The 23050-nt window shown below is 42.0% G+C and overlaps 1 protein-coding gene across 2 annotated transcripts in view; it reads right to left on the minus strand.

Moving 5' to 3' along the window:
* mtdha (metadherin a) overlaps window positions 1–23050 on the minus strand; it is a 98306-nt gene that overhangs the window by 62827 nt on the left and 12429 nt on the right. For both annotated transcript variants that reach the window (XM_060823882.1, XM_060823881.1), the window contains exon 2: window positions 6053–6166. In XM_060823882.1, coding sequence (XP_060679865.1) covers window positions 6053–6166 — 114 coding nt within the window. The remainder of the gene's footprint in view (window positions 1–6052; window positions 6167–23050) is intronic.

The following is a 23050-nucleotide window of genomic DNA, read 5'->3' on the forward strand; positions in this document are numbered from 1 at the left end:
CTACTCTATTGTTGTTAGAATACTGAATGGACTCTCAAACTCTTAACATTCGCCTGTACCTATGTTTTTGCTTTTTCTGCTGTTTACCTATCATTTACTTATCTATGCTACTTAACTCTGCGATTTACCTCTACTGCTCACAAGACAAAGCTTTTCACTGTGCTTCGGTACGCGTGACAATAAATTCAATTCAATTCAGGAGGCCATTAAGCCCATTAATTGTGATCTAATTGGATAATCTGCCATTGAATTAGATCACAGTGCTCATCTTCTTCAATGCAACTTTTCCATAGTATCTCCATTTTCCTTGTTGATATTAGTCTCCAGAAACCTTTTGACTTTGTATTTAACATGCTCAATGATAGAGCTTCCACCATCCTCTTGGGTAAACAGCGCCAAAAATTCAGAGGTGGAAAAGAGACAATTCTGGCATGAGTGCTTTTGATAAATTTTTTGATCGATAAAAAAACTGTAATCAACAGTTATCCAATGGCTAACCATTGCCAATTGTCATAAAAACTCATCTGGTTCATTCATGTCCTTCAGGAAAGGTAATCTACCCTTCTTAACTGGTCTGGTCTATACGTCACTCCAGATCCACAGCAATTTGGCTCTTAACCACTACTCTGGGCAATCAGAGAATGGCAATAAATGGCAGCTTGGCCAGCACTGCTCACATTAGAAGAACATCTTTTTTAAATTGTGCCTCTTAGAGGAAGAAGCCAGTTTTTCTTTCACATACCAGCCTATCCCCTGCTCTAATCCCATAATCCCATCTCAAAGAAAAGCAACAATACTAACAGGAGCATCATGGTATTGCTAGTAATCAAAAGGCCTGACTCAATGATCTGGGGTTTCAAACTCAAATACTGCAATACCACCTGGGGAAATTCAACTGGGAACAAAGCAAATCAGCACAATAAGACCTAGTATTAGTAATGGGGATATGTAGCTTCCTGATGTCCATTAAATCCCAAAACAAAACAAACAACTTGGATGCTGTAAATATGAAAGAAACAAAAATTGCGGGATAAACTCAGCAGGTCAAGCAGTATCTGTGAAGAGAAAGCAGGGTGTATGTATTGGGTCCAGTGACCCTTCTTCAGAACCTCTTGGTTCACCAATGCCCTTGAGTGGAAACTCTGCTGTCCTTACCTGGCCTGGCCTGGATACAATTCCTGACCAACAGCAACATGGAGAGAGAGAAAAAAAAACTTGCATTTCTGTAGTGCCTATCATGATCACTGGCCATCTCATCGCCCATTTACAGCTATAAAATACTTTTTCTAAGTATAGTCATGGCTGTAACACAGCTGTCAATCTGCACGTAGCAAATGTCCACAAACAGTGTGCAACTTGAGAACAATTAGTTTTGTTATGGTGAGAAACGACATTCTCACAAGAATACCAAAATTAATTGTTCCCTTTAGATTGGTATTCTTGCAAGATGTCGTGATAAATACAAAACATTTCATCAAAAAGTAACTTCTTCACAGCTACATTTGTTCCACAACTGATTAAGGACAAATACTGGCCTGAACAACACAGACAATTCCCCTGCTCTTCGTTGAAATTGTGCTGTTGGATTTTGTGTTCACCTGAGACTGCAAAGGGGTCTTCAGATTGACACGTTATCCCAAAGACAGCATCTCCAAAAATGTAGTAAACATGTCAGCCTAATGTGTGTGCACAAGTATGAACTGGGACTTCAACATACAACCTTCTAACCCAGAGACAGGAATGCTATCACCCAGTTGATTCTTAACTGTCCTCTGAAATGACTTAAACAAGCTACAAAGCTAACAAAACGTTAGCTCAGCACCAGTTTCTCAAAGATAATTAATGCTGCTTTTGTCAGACATGCTCACATCTTGGAAGTGAATAAAAATTCAAAGCATCACTGGAACACCTTCATACAGTTGGCAGTGCCTCGAGACCCACCACCACCTTGTTAAGGGACTTCAGAGAACCAATAAGGGGAACCTCGATTATCTGAACATGATGGGCAGGCTCTATTTCGTTCAGACAATCGATTCTTCGATTAAATGCCTTTTCTCTAGGGCTCAGAGTTTTTAAAGTCTGCTCCCCGTTCAGGAGGCTGCAGCAGCATGCAAGACCCTGCCCCCCACCCCGTCCAAAGCTGGTCCACCCGCCCCCATCCAACGCCGGTCCCCCGACCAATGCTGGTCCCCCCTACCCCCCGACCAACGCCAGTCCCCCTGCCCCCAACCTGTCCCCGCCCTACTCCCAACCCCGTACACGCCTGTCCCCTCTCCGGGGCAGTGGACTGGACACCAACAAGACAGCTGCTGCCCTAGTGGGGTAAGTCTCCCAATAGCACACTCTCACACAACTTTTTACTGCAACTTTTTGACTGGTTCCACCTTTGCCCTGTACAGGACAATATTGGAGGGATTATCTAAAGTGGGGTGTTAGGGTACATCCCTGTGTAGAACTCCCGGGAAAGTGTGGCGAGAGAGAGGAGGCGGGAGGTCAGTCATTTGGAGACGGTGCCTGTTTAATCACTGTAAACAAAAGATGCGACCACTGCTGGAAACACAACTTTGACGTAATGTTTCCATTGAGACCTCGATATCTCCTTCGGATAATCCAATTTTTGGATAATTGGCATTCGGATAATCAAGGTTCCTCTGTAAATTGCAACATTACTTATCCCGCAACTTATTCAGAGATTACGTTCCTCCCTCAATTACCATTGCCAAAACCCAAAAAACTGGCCATTCATCTGATTTGCTGTTTGCGGGCTGTTTGATAGAAATGCTGTCCTGTATCCACCAACATAACAACAGGATTTACACTTCAAAATTGTTGCTGGGTGTGAACTACTTTGAGAGTCCAGAGGCTATGAAATTGGAACAAATTTCTTTCATCTGTGAACTCACTGCAAAGCCACACTTTTCCCAGGCTTTTCAGTCACTGGTTAATTTAATTTGCTGATATCTGCAATCAACTCTTCAATCGCTGTGCAAGGTAGCAGTTGGCTTCAGAGCCTCAAATCTGAGCATGAATCAGCTGTATATATTGTTTCCATCCTTCTTGGCATAAAACTAGGTTGTAATTTTGTGACATTTTGATGCAACATCAATCAGACCTAATTAAGAATTAATTGCAAAGTTACCTGCCTTTTTTCCTCACTTGCTTTGCCCTTCTATTTCCCAACCCAAGTCCATAATAAACATTCTCATTCTGCACATGCCTTCCCCGAACCTGACCTGGAACCCTTCAACTCAATGCTCTTTCTTGTAAGTTTGAAGCCTCCCGTTAGAAAGGCTTGTATAACCAGTGGCTCTCCATGAAAGACATCAACGCATCTGCTTCAACCACATAGCTTTGGCATTCTTCCACTAAACTAATCTTGAATATTTTTCTTTTAACTTTCCCTTTCAGTTCATTTGCTTCTTTATCTGCCTCTTATCTGCCTTCACAAATCTGAGAGTCATCAACAGTTGAGTGGTGGTACATCACTAAGAAATGGGTGGACAGGCAACATTGCAGGGAGCATCAGGTGTGATTTAGTGTACTCTGTCGAGAAGCTGAAAAGTCTGGAGAACTACAGTCTGCACTGTGAGACTGTTGAATGGAAAAATACACATGTATGACATTTTGAAAGAACCATAAGGACATAACTGAAATGTACTAATGGTAAAATACTGCAAAGTAAACCATGGACTCAAGTTAATGCTCTGGGGTCATAGGTTCAGACCCCACTAAGACAACCGGTGAATTTAAACTCAATTATTACAAGTCAAATTGAATGCTAATCTTATTAATGGTAACCATTGAGCTAATATAGATTGCCATAAGAACACATTTGATTCATTAATATCCTTCACCGAAGGAAATCTGCTGTCCTCACCTCGTCAGGATGACATGGGACTCCAGACCATAGGACTCTTCGCGCACAGCGTTTGTGTCCCTACCTCTGGCCCAGGAGGTACAGCTTCAGGTCTCACCAGCCCTGGAGGTGTGTCATGGCTGATTAATTTCACTATGATTCCACACCCACAGGAATGTGGTTACTTTAAACCACTCTGAAAAGGCCTAACAGGCCATTCAGTTCAAAGATATTTAGGTATGGGGAACAAAGTGCCCATGAAAGAATCATGTTTACACATCTTTTTTAGAAGGATTTTTTTTTGAAAAACGACTGCAGCCTTCGTTTTGCTACTAAAAGGCTCATACGTTTATTTGAGTACAAGGAAGTACACATTGGATTCTTGCCCATTGGCAATTAAAACTTCCCTAATGAGGTTGGACTCTATATCAGCAAGGTTGCAGGAGGAAGCAACGAAAGTTGGCTGCCATCCAGAGTGCCGGAGGTCAGCCTGCTCCTTCTGAGGGAGGTGAAGTGGTGGATTTAACACAACTGGGGTCTAATATGTGAGGAAGTTGTTTGAGGGAGAAAAGAACAAATCAGGAAAAAAAGTGACAAGTCATACTCGCTTGAGCTGTGGCAGTTTGTGTGGCCAAGCTGATTTGGAAAGACTTTTAGCTGTTGCAACGTGACTGGAGAAACTCTGCAGGCTTGTGTAAAACTGAAAGTTCCCCACTGCCTTAAAAACAAAATTGGCCGGGATGCTGTTATTTATAACGTTCTTTCCTGCTTCCAAGTAAAACCTGGGGTTCTACCTCCAATATCTGAAGAATCTACCACAAAAATGAGCTTCCTACATTTAAAAGAAACAAATACAATCTCTACTGCAAGTGTTTAGAGTTCAACTAAATATTATTCCTCGCTATAAATTGATAAAAGCTAAGTAAACTATCATATTTATTGTTCATACTATCTCAGATATTTAACTGTACATCAGCACCAGATTTAAACTGGAGTAAGTGATTTTAACTGTGCATTTAGAGTTTGAAAGCATTTACAGCAGAGAGCAAGGATATTCAACTCACTGACTGCCAGCCCTCTGTGGAACAAATCATTCAATTTCTCTGCTGACGAGCTATCTAGACACTAAATGTTAGCTTGCTCTCTCTCCATGGATGCTGCCTGACCCGCTATGATCTGAAAAATGTGTTGCTGGAAAAGCACAGCAAGTCAGGCAGCATCCAAGGAGCAAGAGAATCGACGTTTCAGGCATAAGCCCTTCTTCAGGAAATCCCGAAACGTCGATTCTCCTGCTCCTTGGATGCTGCCTGATCTGCTGTGCTTTTCCAGCAACACATTTTTCAGCTCTGATCTCCAGCATCTGCAGTCCTCACTTTCTCCCTGACCCGCTATGATCTCAAGCATTTTTTGTTTTCAGTTCAGATTCCAGCATCTGCAGTAATTTGCTCCTACATCCCATTTCTCTGTTGTACCCATGCAGCTTTTTAGGTTTATTTCACCCACTTGCCCACTGGATTTACTTTTGAAAAATTATAGCGACCCCCATCCTGAATACATAGCACTTCCAATTCATTACCACTTGCTGGATTAAAAAAATTCTTCCTCACCATTCTCTTGCAATTCTTGCCCAGATTGTCCTTTCACCTAAAATGTAATTATGGTTTACTCCTGTTCCTATTTCTTATGTTCTAGAACCATCAACCACATTACACTATCACATTATGCTGTAAGGCATAACCAAAGTATTTCAAAATGGAGGTGGTCAACTGACATCAAGTTGAAGGTAAAATTCTAACTTCAACCATGTTGTGCTTTGAACTTATTTGTGAGACATGGTCAAGACCTGTACATTATCGTCAAAACTTGATGCCCAAGATTATGATGGGCCATCCCTTTGAACCACTGCAATATGTGTTTTTATTATTGGATACAAGGATTCATCCACGCTCACCCATTCAGTTGTTTCCAAACACATAAAGCTGCAAAATGAATCCCACCCATCTTGTTCCAGTAACTACTTTTTGAATACATCTTTGAAATGTTCTATAATTAATTTTACTAAAAGGCATTGAATACAGGTTGGTATAGTGGAACATCACTCACAATTACTTATTTGAAATAGCTGGTTTAGCACATGTGCTTACACAAACGTCATATCCAAAAATTAAAACATCTGACACACACACTTTAACAAACCTTTTCTGTTTTCTTCTCAGCGTCCAGTTGTTGTTTGACAATTAACTTTTCAAACGGGTGAAGAATTTCCTCGTCTAATGGTTCAGTTCCCGCTCGCCCATTTGGCTGCGATTTCTAAGAAACAAAGACCAACCATAAATACACAGCCTTTAGATTCTTCATGAATGTCAGAACAAGTGCAGTAATATTATTTCTTAATTTTTCACTGCAAGTGGCATAAACAGCTCTAACAGAACAAGTCCTCCAAAGTCAAGAACAATGGTAACCCCCACCCAGTATTCAAACTTGATACAGTTATTCCTGTGTCAAGTACTGCCAACCAAAGTCCTCAACTTGGAAATAATTCCACACAATAACCAGGCATATTCTGAAAACAAATTCAATTCATTTTGAAATATGCTCGACAGCTACAACTTTCACAGAAATTTGTCTTAAATACAGGGTGTTTCACTTTGAAGTGTCAAACAATGAGAACAAAAGAAATTATTGCAACTTTTTGATTTCTTCCAAGATCAGTTGTAGACAAGAAGGTAGAAAAATCAAAGAGCCAGAAGTTTTATGTTGACTAACAATTCTTGCCCAGATTGTCCTTTCACCTAAAATGTAATTATGGTTTACTCCTGTTCCTATTTCTTATGTTCTAGAACCATCACATTACACTATCACATTATGCTGCAAGGCATAACCAAAACATTTCAAAATGGAGGTGGTCAACTGACATCAAGTTGAATGTAAAATTCTAACTTCAACCATGTTGTGCTTTGAACTTATCTTTGAGACATGGTCAAGACCTGTACATTATTGTCAAAACTTGCTGCCCAACAATACACACTTGGCTCAAGCAAATTCAAGATGCTGCCTGCCTTCAAGCAAATGACATTTACCCACTCTCTTCACATATTCCTTTTCCCTTTCTTCATTCACTTAAATACCAAGTTAACTTTTGATGTTGATACAGTTGGTTCCTCATCAAATAATCTCAATTTCACAACCTCAACTCTTCGTTACAAATTTTATTTCACGCTCTCTTCACCTCCAGTCCCAAATTCTGAACACCTCCACTGCAGAGAATTACACTCACCAGCTTCTGTCCACCTTGCCCCATGCACATAAAACCCATGTTTCTATTATATTACTCCCATAATTTGCAATGTTACAAAAAGCCCCAGTTCCTCCTCTCAATTTGTTGTGCTTGTATTTTATACTAGAAAGCATTCTAGCAAAATCACTCTGTGTTCTTATACTCATTCTTGATAATTTTATCGCTATTTCAAGTTATAATGGGGGAATTCACTTAATCAAATATAGACTGGGATACTGGTAGTATAATAGCCAGTGAGGAGCAAGTGTTCCTAAACTGTGTTCAGGAGAGCTTCTGACAGTGAAGTGTGCCTAATCCAATAAGAAAAGCTACATTGTTGGACATGATCCTTCAAAATGAGGTGGACTAAGTGGATCAAGTGTCAGTGGGAGAACATTTAGGAGATAGTGAGTATTGCATCGTACAGTTCAAAATGGTGAGGGAGAACGACATCCAACAATCCAGTGTGAGAAACACTGGCTAGCTGCCTGGGGACAGAATGAGGCTCTAAAGCTTGTGGTTTCAAATAAACCTGCTGGACTATAACCTAATGTTGTGAGATTTTTGACAGTGGGAGAAAAGTCAACTGGCAAAGAGCTGTCTTCAATGGGGCAAAAACAGAGTTGGCCAGAACATAGAAAAGATAGCACAGAACAGGTCCTTCAGCCCACGATGCTGTGCCGAGGATTATTCCTAATCTAAAATAAAATAACCTAACCTACGCTCCCTTCAATTCACTGCTGTCCATGTGCATGCCCAGCAGTTGCTTAAATGTCCCTGATGACTCTGCTTCCACCACCACTACTAGCAACACATTCCACACACATTCACAACTCTCTGCGTAAAGAACCTACCTCTGACGTCTCCTCTACACATTCCTCCTAACACCTTAAAACTATGATCCCTTATACCAGTCTAACCTGCCCTGAGGAAAAGTCTCTGGCTATTGACTCTATCCATGCCTCTCATTACCTTGTATACCTCGATCAGGTCATCTCTCTTCTTCCTCCTCCTCTCCAGAGAAAAAAATTCGAGCTTAGTCAACCTCTCTTTATAACACAAGCCCTCCTGTCCAGGCAGCATCCTGGTAAACCTTCTTTGCACCCTCTTCAAAGCCTCCGAATTTTTGCTATAATAGGGTGACCAGAACTGGACACAGTTTTCCAAGTGTGTTTTCACCAGGGACTTAGAGCTGCAGCAAAACCTCGTGGCTCTTAAACTCGATCCCCCTGGGCCCAGATGGTTTTCAAGCTGAATTCTATAAAGAATTTACAGAAATATTGGCTGCTCCATTTATGAACATGTATAACTATGCATATAGTCAGGGCTGTCTCCCGCCTTCGCTGAAAGAGGCAAATATCACTCTTATCCTTAAAAAAGGAAAGGATCCAGAAAATTGTACGTCATACAGACCAATATCCTTGCTAAATGTAGATTTTTAAATCCTTTCTAAAACGTTAGCATTGAGACTAGAAAGGGTACTGCCATATATAATAAAGGAGGATCAGACGGGGTTTATTAAGGACTGTAGATCATCCAATAATATTAGAGGGGTTTTGAATATGATCCAAGTCTGTCACCAGGGAAAGATACCAGGAGTAGTAGTTTCATTCGACGCGGAAAAGGCATTCAATAGGGTTGAATGGTCATATTTGTTTTACACATTGGAAAGGTTTGGCGTTGGACAGGTGTTTACCAAATGGGTCTCAACATTGTATAGTGATCCCAAAGCAGTTGTGGTTACCAATGGAATAGGTTTGGATAGCTTCAGTGTGGGTAGGGGCTGTCGTCAGGGATGTCCTCTCTCGCCATTGTTATTTACGCTAATAATTGAACCACTAGCAGAAGCTATATGAGCTGATCCTAATATAACGGCCCCAAGGATTGGTACAGGTAAACATTAAATTACCCTTTATGGAGATGATGTTCTTCTATTCCTCAGTAATCCTCTGATGTCCGTACTTCACCTAATCCAAGTTATTAATACATTTAGCACATTCTCAGGCTATAAAATTAATTTTTCAAAATCGGAAGCTATGCCAATAGGTGGCCTTGCTACGATACCCCACTTAGTGGACGGATCCCTTTTTCCCTTTCGTTGGTCCCTGGAGGGTTTCTTATATTTAGGTATTTTTATTACCCCGGTATTTGGTCAGTTGTATAATGCTAATTTTGTGCAATTACTGGGAAGAATAAAGCAGGACCTCCAGCGATGGGGAGACCTTCCAATTTCCTGGTTGAGTAGAATAACACTAATTAAAATGAATGTTCTGCCCTGTCTCCTATATCCTATGAGAATGCTTCTGGTGATGCTGCCGAGAGTGGCTCTATGTAAATTATATGGCTGGTTGGGTTCCTTTATCTGGAATCATAGACGGCCCCTCTTTAAGCTGAAGAAGCTACAGCTTTCACAGGCAAGGGGAGGAATTGGACTTCCCAGATTTTAGGAAATATCAGTTAAGTTCCCTATTAAGTTACATAGCTGATTGGGTCTTGTCTGTTCCACAATCAATCTGGTTGGATATTGAGGCCTCTCAGGTAAAATATCCACTTATTAACTTTTTATTTTCAGACAAGAGGAAAATCATTACAGATCACTGTAAAAACCCTATAATACTAAACACAATTAAGGCTTGGAATATAATGCGGCAAAATGAGGGTAATTCACATAAAACATCCCCCCATGCACCGATAGTGGGAGCATGGGGATTCCTACCGGGGTTTACAGATGCCACTTTTAAACTCTGGAGATCCAGGGGTATCTCACGTCTAGGGGACCTATTTAAAGATGGGGTCCTGATGTCTTTTGAACAGCTGCGTCAGAAATTCGGATTACCTAATGGAGACCTCTTTCGATACTTCCAAATTCGAGACTATATACAAAAGAAGACTACGTTATTAGATCGTCTTTATAAATCAGATAGAGAATGTAATGTCCTACGACCAGTGGGGGTATCTTCCGTCAGTACTATTTATCATTTACTACATGATGAAGTATCGGGAGATATGGATAATCTGCTTAAAACATGGGATCAGGATTTAGGACTAGAAATCTCGATAGAAATATGGAATGATATTTGGGAAAACGCTAGAAGAATTACTACCTGTAACAGGACCCAGGCTATCCACCTGAAGATACTTCATAGGGCCCATATAGCACCGGTTCGATTGGCAAAATTTAAGGCAGGAGCATCCCCAATGTGTCCCAAATGTAAAATAGAGGTGGGCACTCTTGTACATTGCCTATGGACCTAAGATCTAATATCTAAGACCGGAAAGATATTGGACTAAAGCAGCAAGTACCCTGACAGAAATTTTAGAAACGGAAATTAAAGTGGACCCTGTATCTCTCCTTTTGGGCTTTTCGAACTTTCCCTCCCTGGACATGTACGGGAAGAGACTATTTTCTATTCTCTCTTTCTGTGCAAGGAAAAATATTTTGGTGAACTGGGTGGCTGAGGGCCCCCCTGGACTTTCAAATTGGCACAGATTAATTATGGAATGTATTCCTCTTGACTTCCTTACAAATATGGTGCACTGAAAGACCAAATTATTTTATAAAATATGGCAGCCCTTCTTGAATTACATAAATACAGATATTTCGGCTATCCTAACAAGGGTTTTTATTTAATTGAGATTACAAACCTGGCTGGTCCGGGGCCCCTTAGGAGAGGAATCCCGCGCGAATACGGGTTTTATTACATTTGATGTTAACACATTCCGAGCATGTAAGAGACTTAGGTATACACTCTGGTTAGTTGTAGGTTAGTTGTAGATAGTTGAGTTTTTTTTTCCTTTTTCAGTATTTTTTTTCTTTTGTTAAATTTTGGCTATTGTATATTTGATTCAATGTTTGTATTTGAGAGTTTTGTTTATTTTTGTAAACTTGTAAAAATGTTAAATTTCTAATAAAAATATCTATTAAAAAAAACTCGATCCCCCTGTTAATGAAATACAAAAGACCATATGCTTTCTTAACAACCCTATCTACTTGGGTGGCAACTTTGAGGGATCTATGCACCAATATCCAACTGTTCCTCCACTCTGCCAAGAATCCTGTCTTTAATCCTATATTCAGCATTCAAGTTTGACCTTCCAAAATGCATCTATCTGGGTTGAACTCCATCTGCATTTCTCAGCCCAGTTCTGCATACTGTCATTGTCACGCTGCAGCCTGCAATAATCCTCGATACTATCAACACCACCTCCAACCTTTGTGTCATCTGCAAATTTACTAACCCACACCTCACCCTCCTCATCCAAGTCGTTTATAAGAGCAGAGGCCCAAGAACAGAGCCCTGCGGGACACCACTCACCACCAACCTCTAGGAAGAATACAACCACTCTCTGCCTTCTGTCAGCCAAATCTGCCCGTATCCCATACCTCCTGACTTTATGAATGAGCCTACCATGGGGAACCTTATCAAATGTCTCGCTGAAGTCCATATACACCACATCCACTGCCCGACCTTCACCGAGCTGTCTCGTCAAGTCCTCAAAGAACTCAATAAGATTTGTGAGACATGACTTGCCCCTCAAAGCCATGCTGACTGCCTTTAATCATGCTATGCTTTTCTAAATAGTCATAAATCCTTTCCAATACCTTGCTGACCACAGACGTGAGACTGACTGGTCTGTAATTGCCAGGCATTTCCTTATTCGCCTTCTTGAAAAGAGGAACAACATTTGCCTCCCTCCAATCCTCTGGAACAATTCCTGTGGAGAGTGAGGAAGCAAAGATCTTCGCCAGTGGCTTAGCAACCTCCTTTCTAGCTTCCTGGAGCAGCCTAGGATAAATCTGGTCTGGCCCTAGGGACTTATCAACCTTAATGTTTGCCAAAGTTTCCAGCACATCAACTTCATCAAACTTGATCTGTTGTATTATTGTATCCCAGCTCCTCAAAGTTCTCTTTCATGACAAGGTCCTTTCCTTAGTGAAAACCAAAGCAAAAAACTCATTTAGGGCTTCCTCTATCTGCACAGACTCCACACACAAGTTCCCTACGTTATGCCTGACCGGCCCTACCTTCTCCATGATCATTCTCTTATTCCTCATGTATGAGTAAAATGTTTTTGGGTTCTCCCTAATCCTCCCCACCAAGCCTTTTTCATGCCCTCTCCTGGCTCTTCTCAGTCCATGTCTAAGATCCGTTCTAGCAAGCCTGTAATCCTCTAAAGCTGTGCTAGATCCTTGCTTCCTCCACCTTACATAAGCTGCCGCCTTCCTTTTGACGAGAAGCTCTTCTGTTCTCGTCATCCCAAGGCTCATTAATCTTACCCCTTCTTGCCTGTCTCAGAGGAACAAACTTATGCACTACTTGCAACTGCTCCTTAAACAGCCTCCACATGTCTGTTGTCCTCTTTCCGTGGAACAATTGCTCACAGTCTGTACTTTCCCAACTCTTGTCTGATAGCATCATAATTTCCTTTTCCCCAATTAAATATCTTCCCATGGTAACTGCTCATTTCTCTCTCCATGGCTATGGAAAATGTGAGGCAGTTAAGGTCACTGTCACCAAAATGTTCTCCCACTGTGAGATCTGACATCAGTCCTGGCTCATTGCCAAGCACCAAATCCAAAATGGCCTCTCCCCTCTTCTGCCTGTCTACATACTAACGTTGGCAGGATTAACAGTAACTAAGCAATGGGCCACTTTCAAAGAGGTGATGGCTTGGGCATTTTTCCTCAAATGGGAAACGTAAGACAAATAAATCCGGAGTTCCGTGATGACAACGGAGGGAGAAATTAATGTCAGAAAGAAAAAAAGAAGCATTCTTGACAAGTTTAATGCAGAAAATACAATTGAGAACCAAATGAAATACTCAAGGTTTAGACAGGAGATGAAAAAGTGTATAAAGATAAATAAAGGGGAATTATGAGAAAAGACTACCAGGTAATACAAAAGGAGAATCCTAACATCATCTCCAGACATATAAATAAGAAGAGGTGGTTAAAGGAGGTGCGGGCTAATTCAAGGCTTACATTTGGAGGCATGGGTCGCACCAGGGATTTTAAATGAATACTTTGCAGCTGCCTTTACAAAAGATGATGCTGTGCCAAAGAGGGGGAAATACTGTCAACAGGAGGGGTCAAAAATAATAAGGAAAATGTTCCGGAATATATGGTTTGTGTAATGTTGACAACGTACTGGAACTGGATGAGATGCATCTGAGGATTTTGAATGAAGTCAATGTAGAAACTGCCAGAGCACTGGCCACAATGTCTCAGTATGACCAGGATAAAGTTAGTAGTCAAATGGAAAAAGCTGAGTTGATTAATAAGAGTCATCATTGATTTCTAAATGAGAAATCATGTTGAATTAATTTGCTGACATTGTGTGAAGTGGTACCAGAGAGATTGAATGATAGTAATGCTGTCAGTGTGGTATACATGCACACATGATAGTGTCACATAATTGAATTGTGAAGCATGTTATAGGTCAAGTAATAAGAGGTATAGGAGCAACACAGATACAAAAATTGGTTGAGTAATAGGAAACAGAGAAAAATAGCCATGGATCTTTTCCGGACTGGAGAAAAGTTTGTAATGGAGTTCTACGGGTGTTCGTATTAGGATCCTTGCTTTTTCTTATAATACGTTAAGAATTTGGATCTTGATGCACAGCGTACAATTTTAAACTTTGCAGATGAAACAAAATTTGTAGGAACCATAAACTGTGAGGAGGAGAGTGCGGAACTTCAAAAGTACATTAACAAGTTGGTGGACTCTGCGTATAGGTGACAAATGAGGTTCAGTGCAGAGAAGTGTGAGGTGATGCACTTTGGTCGGATGAACATTGAAAAACAATGTAAAATAGAAGGTACAATTCTAAAGAGGGCAGAGTGCGCATGTGCACAGATCATTGAAAGTGACAGGACAAGTGGAGAGAGCAGTTAATATTAATAATAAAGTTCTGGCTTTATTAATAGGGGTAAATCATTAAAGGGCATGGGGTGACACTGAACTGGTTAGATGTCAGCTGGAGCATTATGTACAGTTGCGGCTGCTGAATTATAGGAAAAACGTGAATGCGTTGGATAAAGTGCAGAAGTGATGTACAAGAATGGTTCCAAGAATGAGAAACTTCAATTAGGAGGAAAGATTGAAGATGTTGAGACTAGTCTCCTTGAAGAGAACATGGTTGAGAGGAGATTTGATAGAGGTTTTCAAAATCATGAGGTGGCTAGATGGAGGTGTTCCCTGTTGTAAAAGAAACAGGAATGAAGGGCATAAATTTGAAGTGATTTACAAATGAAGCAACAACATTGTGAGAAAAAAAAATTTCACTCGGTAGTTAAGGTATGGAATGCTCTGCCTGGAAGTGTGGTGCAGGCAGATTCAATTAAGGCAATCAGATGATTATTTGGATAGAGTGATGTGCAACATTATCGGGGCAGGATGTGGAAGCAGGAAATCGGCACCATGTCATAATGCTCATTTAACAAACTGGCACAGGCACAATGGGCTGAGTGGCCTCCTTTTGTGTCATAACAACTGACAGATTCTGTGTAAGCTCAATACACTGGAGTACAAGCAAATTTACATAGGGCGAAATAGATTCGGAAAGCTGACATGTGGCAAAGATATTTGAATAAGAAAGTGGTTGCATGTGATAGGATTTTGATAGTTGTATTGGTAGGAGCACACTATGGTTCTGGATGGGCATCGTCTAAGCCAGGCAGGGACACAGTTCAAAGCTGAAAGGCTAAATAGGGTTCTAGAAAGAACTTTAAATCAACATAACTGAGGGGAAGGGCTCTGGCAGAAGTAAGATTAAAAAGAACGACAGCAAAGTCAACTAATAAGTTTAAATCGGGGATAGTCTAATGAGCCAGCGCTGTTAATGGATATAGAGTTAGCATGCAGGTCAGGTATGGCATCACAACATAGCAGAACAGGTTAACAGGGTAAATAGACAAACAAGAGAAACCAATGCTGATTCTAATCCACTCAAGAAACTATCATCGATTTATGTGGCCTCAGTTAACTTTTCGTTTACACTTCTTTAATAAACCTAGCTCCAGAGAATTGATTTTAATATCACCACATCAACCCCAGGTACTCTCTTTAATGTTCCATCAAGCTGTGTACATAAATTCCTCATCACTGAGCTTACTTGCATTCCAAGAGTAACTTTTTCATTTATCGTTCATGTGGGTGTGCTGGCAAGGCCGACATTGCAAACAGCTCATGCACTGAGTGCCTTGCTAGGCTATTTCAGAGGGCAATTAAGAGTGAACCACATTGCAGTGTGCCTGGAGTCGGTCATACCGGGAAAGAATGGCAGATTTTCAACCTTAAGACCATGGGATGCAGAAGCTGGTCATTTAGCCCACTGATTCTGCTCCACCATTCAACAACATCCTGGTCGATTTTTCTGCCCTTTCTCCAGAACCGTTTATTCCCGTACTGATTAAAAATCTATCCTAACTTTGAATATACTTAATGGCCCATCTTCAACAGCCCTATGCATTAAAGAATTCCACAAATTCACTACTTTCAAAGCGATTCTTCCTTGTCTCAGTCTTAAATGGGTGATTTCTTACTTTGATACAATGCTTTCTGGTCCTCAATTCTTCCACAAAGGGAAACAACATGTACCCTATCGATCACCTTAATTATAAATTTCAGCAAGGTTCTTCTAAACTTCTACGAGTACAGGCTCAACTGACACAATCTCATCTCATTAGCAGGCCCCTCCAGATCTGGATTTGACTTCATGAACCTTCTCTGAAATGACTCCAATGCCAAAATATTGCTGCTTTGGTAACAGGACGCAATATGTTCACAGTACTCTGAGCGTGGTTAAACTAACGCTGTGTATCGTTTTAGTAAGACCTCCCTATTTTTACACCCAATTCCCAAATGAAATAAAGGCAAACCGTCCATGATACACAATGAACTTGCACGTTAGCTTATTGTGACTCAGGTAAGAGGATTCAAAAATCCCCTGGTGCTGCATCTTTCTGCTGTCTCTCTTAATTTAAATAAGGTTCTGCTCTTTTCCCTAAATAACATCAATAAGCTAGTTGGAGTTTTATAAGAATTGGTGATAGTTACCATGGTCACTAGCTCGATATTCCAGATTGAATATAAATTTCACCAATCATCATGGTGGGATTTGAACCCATGTCTGCACAGAATTAGATTGGTTACCTCGCTGACTGATTAACTGATATTCCCACCACACCAATATCTCCTAACCACTATTTTCAGTTTTCGAAGTCAATCACCTCATTCCAGCTGACGTCTCCCGGTAGTCACTTTTTAAACTATTGCTAATCCGCTCCGCAAATGTTGCATTTGATCGTATGTCCTATTTCAGGATCAGCTGTTAATTACAACATTGACCATGGAGGCCACTGAATCATTGCATCCATATCAGGGATTTATTTCCTTATTTTATACCAGAAAAAATTAGGACAAGAAGTTACATACTTGCTTGATAAGATGACAAGTATGCTGGCAGACCAACAATATCACTACCCACATTGGTCCTTGACCTTAATCTGTAGTAAATACACCTTATAGGGCAGTTTACTTTAAAAGGATTAATTCATATTGCAGCATTTATAGTCAGACTGATTATGGATAAGGCCCACCTTTAATTGATTGCAATGGGCAGTTGACTTAATTGTCCAAATAAATGATGGAATACTTCAATATATAATTACATATTGGTGCATACTCCAAGGTTTTACTCTGAAATCACCACCAAAAACATATTTAAATGTGCCTTGATTTAAGGACGTCATCTCTCCAGGATCGCAGTATACTCTGGTAAATGCTTGTACCTGACTTTCTTCAACAAGGGAGCATGCAGTGCCATCACTGTCCACATATTATTAATGGGTTGGTAATCATATTCCTTCCACTGACACCCTCCTTCGACTGACTGAACTGGTCCTCACCCTGAATAACTTCTCATTCCAATCCTCCCACTTCCTCCAAACTAAAGGAGTTGCCATGGGCACCCGCATGGGCCCCAGCTATGCCTGTCTCTTCGTAGGATATGTGGAACAGTCCATCTTCCGCAACTACACTGGCACCACCCCCCACCTTTTCCTCCGCTACATCGATGACTGTATCGGCGCTGCCTCGTGCTCCCACGAGGAGGTTGAACAGTTCATCAACTTTACCAACACCTTCCATCCCGACCTCAAATTCTCCTGGACTGTCTCAGACTCCTCCCTCCCTAGACCTTTCCATTTCTATCTCGGACGACCGACTCAACACAGACATCTACTATAAACCGACTGACTCCCACAGCTACCTGGACTACACCTCCTCCCACCCTGCTCCCTGCAAAAACTCCATCCCATATTCCCAATTCCTTCGTCTCCGCCGCATCTGCTCCCAGGAGGACCAGTTCCAATACCGTACAGCCCAGATGGCCTCCCTCTTCAAGGACCGCAGATTCCCCCCAGACGTGATCGACGATGCCCTCCACCGCATCTCCTCCACTTCCCGCTCCTCCGCCCTTGAGCCCCACTCCTCCAACAGCCACCAAGACAGAACCCCACTGGTTCTCACCTACCACCCCACCAACCTCCGCATACAGCGTATCATCCGCCGTCATTTCCGCCACCTCCAAACAGACCCCACCACCAGGGATATATTTCCCTCCCTTCCCCTATCAGCGTTCCGCAAAGACCGCTCCCTTCGTGACTCCCTCGTCAGGTCCACACCCCCCACCAACCCAACCTCCACTCCCGGCACCTTCCCCTGCAACCGCAGGAAATGTAAAACTTGCGCCCACACCTCCTCCCTCACTTCCCTCCAAGGCCCCAAGGGATCACTCCATATCCGCCACAAGTTCACCTGCACCTCCACACACATCATCTATTGCATCCGCTGCACCCGATGTGGCCTCCTCTACATTGGGGAGATGGGCCGCCTACTTGCGGAACGCTTCAGAGAACACCTCTGGGACGCCTGGACCAACCAACCCAACCACCCCGTGGCTCAACACTTTAACTCTCCCTCCCACTCCACCGAGGACATGCAGGTCCTTGGACTCCTCCATCGGCAGAACATAACAACACGACGGCTGGAGGAGGAGTGCCTCATCTTCCGCCTGGGAACCCTCCAACCACAAGGAAGGAACTCAGATTTCTCCAGTTTCCTCATTTCCCCTCCCCCCACCTTGTCTCAGTCGGTTCCCTCAACTCAGCACCGCCCTCCTAACCTGCAATCTTCTTCCTGACCTCTCCGCCCCCACCCCACTCCAACCTATCACCCTCACCTTGACCTCCTTCCAACTATCACATCTCCATCGCCCCTCCCCCAAGTCCCTCCTCCCAACCTTTTATCTGAGCCTGCCTGGCACATTCTCCTCATTCCTGATGAAGGGCTCTGGCCCGAAACGTCGAATTTCCTGTTCCTTGGATGCTGCCTAACCAGCAACACATTTTCAGCAGTGGTAATCATATTGTGGCGAGCGACTGGGACCATCGTCTGGCCTCGGCCTTCTTTGCCCTTCACAACTAAGAAGATCCACAGTCATCCTTTACTTGTTCTGTTGAGGATCTTTTGGACCATATATTGTCTGGAACCTCCAATTCTTTGGTCATTTTGATTAAATTTGCATTCCTTGGTTAGCGACCTTTCTGCCAAAACGAGGGCCAGTAATTCATGAATGAACTAGGGGAGTGTTGCAGCACCTCATTAAAGCTCCCGTTAAGGTATTTTACTTTAACATTAACAATGCCATTGCTCCACATCATTCAAGCCACTGATTTCAGGAACCATTCTGATACTATCCAGAGAATTAAGATTTAGATCCACCTTCAGAAAATGATGTTTAATATTTGACCCAAGGCCTCCTCCAGATCCAATTCAACATCTATTTTCGTATCATACATTTTAGCCTTATATACACTTTTAATTTAACATTACTTATAGCTAAATAGCAACAGCCTTTTTTTTAAAAGCAGATAATTTTAAACCTTTTTATCCATTCATAGGCTGTCAGCATTACTGGCAAGGTTGGTATTTATTACTCATCCTAACTGCCCAAAACATGCTCAGCCAGCTCAGAAGGCAGTTTAGGAGTTAGTTAAATCATTGTTTGACTGAAATCAGGTAGCAGCCCAGACTAGAAAGGACAACAATGCACCAGCTGGGTTTTTACAACACATACTATTTCAACACTCAAACCTTATTATTTTCAACAATCGGGTGATTGTGAACTGGTTAGCAGTTCTTTCAGTGGGAAACCCCCCCTCCCCTTACAGAATTGGTTCAACTTTTGTGTAGAGCAGGTGTCGCGAAATGGAAGCACTTCAGCAGGAGGATGGCATTACACGTTGACCAATAAATTCATTTTTTAGTGTCTCCTGCCATTGCACTGGTACAGGAATTTGGTGACATCAGATTGGATTAGATTCCCTACAGTGTGGAAACAGGCCCTTCGGCACACCATGTTCACACTGACTCTCCGAAGAGTAACCCACCCAGACCCGTTTCCCTCTGACTAATACACTAACAATATGGGCAATTTAGCATGGTCAATTCACCTAACCTCCACATCTTTGGACTGTAGGAGGAAACTGGAGCACCCTGAGGAAACCCACACAGACACAGGGAGAATGTGCAAACTCCACACAGACAGTCACCCAAGGCTGGAATCGAACCAGGGACCCTGGTGCTGTGAGGCAGCAGTGCTAACTACTGAGCCACCACGCCGCCCAATTAATGTGTGCCTGGAATAGAAAGTTGACAACCACCTTGCCAAAAGACAACTGCAATGTCAGTGACATTATTGCGCGCACACATGCTCAGCACTCCAACAGCCATGGTGGTTGGCTGCTGCCTGCTTGGTTCAGCTCGCTATGCTATCTAGCTCTACACTCTGCTGCCCCGCTTGGCTCTGTGAACTACAATTCGGAGGTTCATATCAGAGCAAAATCTCACAATATTTGAAAAAGAACACATTTTGGCAATTGTCATCACAGGTTTGGATTGTTGTGTGTTATAGATGGACCCAATCTTTGATGCAGGAAGCTATGTACAGCACAGTCGCACAGTGGTTAGCACTGCTGCCTCACAGCGCCAGAGACCCGGGTTCAATTCCCACCTCGGATGACTGTGTGGAGTTTGCACATTCTCCCCGTGTCTGCGTGGGTTTTCTCTGGGTGCTCCGGTTTCCTCCCACAGTCCAAAGATGTGCTGGTTAGGTGAACTGGCCATGCTAAATTGCCCGTAGTGTTAGGTGAAAGGGTAAACGTAAGGGAATGGGTTTGGGTGGGCTGCGCTTCGGCAGGTCAGTGTGGACTTGTTGGGCCGAAGGGCCTGTTTCCACACTAAGTAATCTCATCCAATCTTTGCTGCAATCAAATCTTTGCAGTTGTAATCCCTGCTGCTGCCTAGGCAGGTGACAGCAACCTGTGTAGTTCTGGAGGCAGAGCGCACAGACTTTTGTTTTATACGCAGACAAATCCATTGATAATGACAGGTTTGTCCAGAGAGTGCACATACTTTTAGGCTAATATATAATAGCTGATGAAGGGCATTCCTGATGAAGGGCTTTTGCCCGAAACATCGATTTTCCTGCTCCTTGGATGCTGTCTGAACTGCTGTGCTTTTCCAGCACCACTCTAATCCAGATTCTGGTTTCCAGCATCTGCAGTCATTGTTTTTACCTAATATATAGCAGTGGTTGCTTCTTAACAGTTGCATAATGGATTTGAAATTAAGTGAAGTAGAATTAAAGACAGGAGTAAATAAACCAGAGGAGACTATTGCAATTCAGTCCCCCATTTTTCAAGGTTATTTTTAGCCATCCAGTACAAATTTCCACATTTAAAATTGAAATTCCCAAGTTGTAATTATACACTTCTCCCACTTGCATACCATGACCATCTTAGCGTTTTCCCCACTGCCCTGCATCATTGCTCCATTAATCTTTCCTGCTACCTAGCCTATCACTGCCCACCTCAATTATTCTTTACAGCCCGCTTTTCCTATCTGTTGCAACTGCAAAGCCAGACCCATCTCGAATTTTTCCCAGGTTCAACAAAATGGCACCAATCCAAAATGTTAACTCTGCTCCTCTCTGCACTGGTGCTGCCTGACTTACTGCATACTGCCAACAACTATAGTATTTTGTTTATGCATCAGTTATAACTGTTTGTATTGGGAAAGGATGGTACGTCCATCAATTTCTCTAAAATTTATTACAACTTGTTGTCAGAAACGGAGGTTTAATGGTGAGGTAGCAGAGTGGAGGGGGACTTGTTAAAGGGCTCTCCAAGTAGGGAGAGTGCACAGCAGCAGATGAACATAGCAATCATGAAGGTAATGGGCATACCACTCAGAAACAAGTTGTTTTGTCTAAGATACCCCATGGACAGCTACAGAAAAGTAATTTCCTTGAACTAAAACAAGCAGCGCATAATGAAAATTCAGATGGAACGCTGGTCAGAAACAAAGCAACTATTCTTCACATTCAAAAGGACTAATGAACTTGTAATTGTCTAGCACTTTCTAAGTCTCTAAACTGTCTCAATGCTACTCATGACCAATTATCTTCATGACATGTTCAAGGGATGTCACTAGCAAAGTGACAGTATCTGTTGTTTGTCCCTGAATATCCTGGTGGTGAACTGCAGAGCATAACGGCCATTGGATGGGGTGCTTGAGTACTTTCACCCAACTACAAGGAAGAAATGACAATATAGATCCCAGTCAGGAAGGTATGCGGTTTGGACTGGTATTTGCAAGGCATGTTTCAATGTGCCTGTAAACCATGAGAAATACCTTGAAGAGACATGAGAGGCTCTTTTTTTTTTAAACACAGAGTGGTTTGTGTGAGGAATGAACTTCCAGAGGAAGTGGTGGATGCTGGTACAGTGACAATGTTTAAAAGACATTTGGATAAGTTCATGGATAGGAAAGGCTTGGAGGGATGTGGGCCAAGCACAGGCAGAGAATACTTTAGTTTGTAATGATGGTTGGCATGGACTGAAATGCCTGTTTACGTGTAGTATGACTATGTCAACTTGGACAAAGAAGGATCTGAACACAGGAAGCACACCATAGACACATGGTTGTTAACATATTTTGAGAGTTGATTCCTCACTGGCATCTATTTCTGTACATTAATTAATTATTAGTTTGACTGGGTAAACTCATTCTAAAAATTAAATGTTGTACATACAGTGTCAAGTTTATAAACCTCGCCAAAAGGCAAATACAGGCATGAATAAAAAAATTATTAGTGTGATATGTGCATCATATAAAATAAACTTAGATTGATCTCACTGAACTGAAGGTTCAGTTGCTGCAAGCACCTTCTAATTATTTTAAGGGAGATAAACCGACTCTCACACTGACATGGAGTCTATTTAGATAAGAGAGTTTTTTTTTATTCTTTAAAGTATCCAGGAAAAGAAATCTAGTTTAATGTTCAATGATCAGAAAATCCTTGAACAGAACCTAGGTGCTGAGGATGTAACAATTGCAGGGAAAAGGATTAAAAAGACACACAGTTACACACTTCAACAAAATAGCACTTTGTGTACTACACCATGGAAGATGACTGTGATCACTAACCCATTTGCGCCAAGAGAGGTTTAAAAACCACTGAGATAGATCTTATTACAAGCACACGATACATAGGAACACCACTATCTGAATGTTTCCTTCCAAACCACTCACCATCCTGACTTGGAAACGTAAAGCTGTTGCTGTGTCAAAATCCTGAAATTCCCTTCCTAAGGGCTTTATGGATCTATCCCACAGCAGGTGGACTGCAGCGTTTTAAAACGGCAGCTCACCAGCACCTTCTCCAGTGTAGTTGGGGACGGTTAACAACTGCTGGCCAGCTAGCAATGTCCACATCCCACAAGTTTAAAAAAAAGCCCGCTTCTGCTCTTATTATGCTGTATGCCTTTAGCGAAAAAGCAAAGCAAAC

The sequence above is a fragment of the Hemiscyllium ocellatum genome, chromosome 4 (assembly GCF_020745735.1).
Source record: "Hemiscyllium ocellatum isolate sHemOce1 chromosome 4, sHemOce1.pat.X.cur, whole genome shotgun sequence".
In the NCBI taxonomy this organism is placed as follows: domain Eukaryota; kingdom Metazoa; phylum Chordata; class Chondrichthyes; order Orectolobiformes; family Hemiscylliidae; genus Hemiscyllium; species Hemiscyllium ocellatum.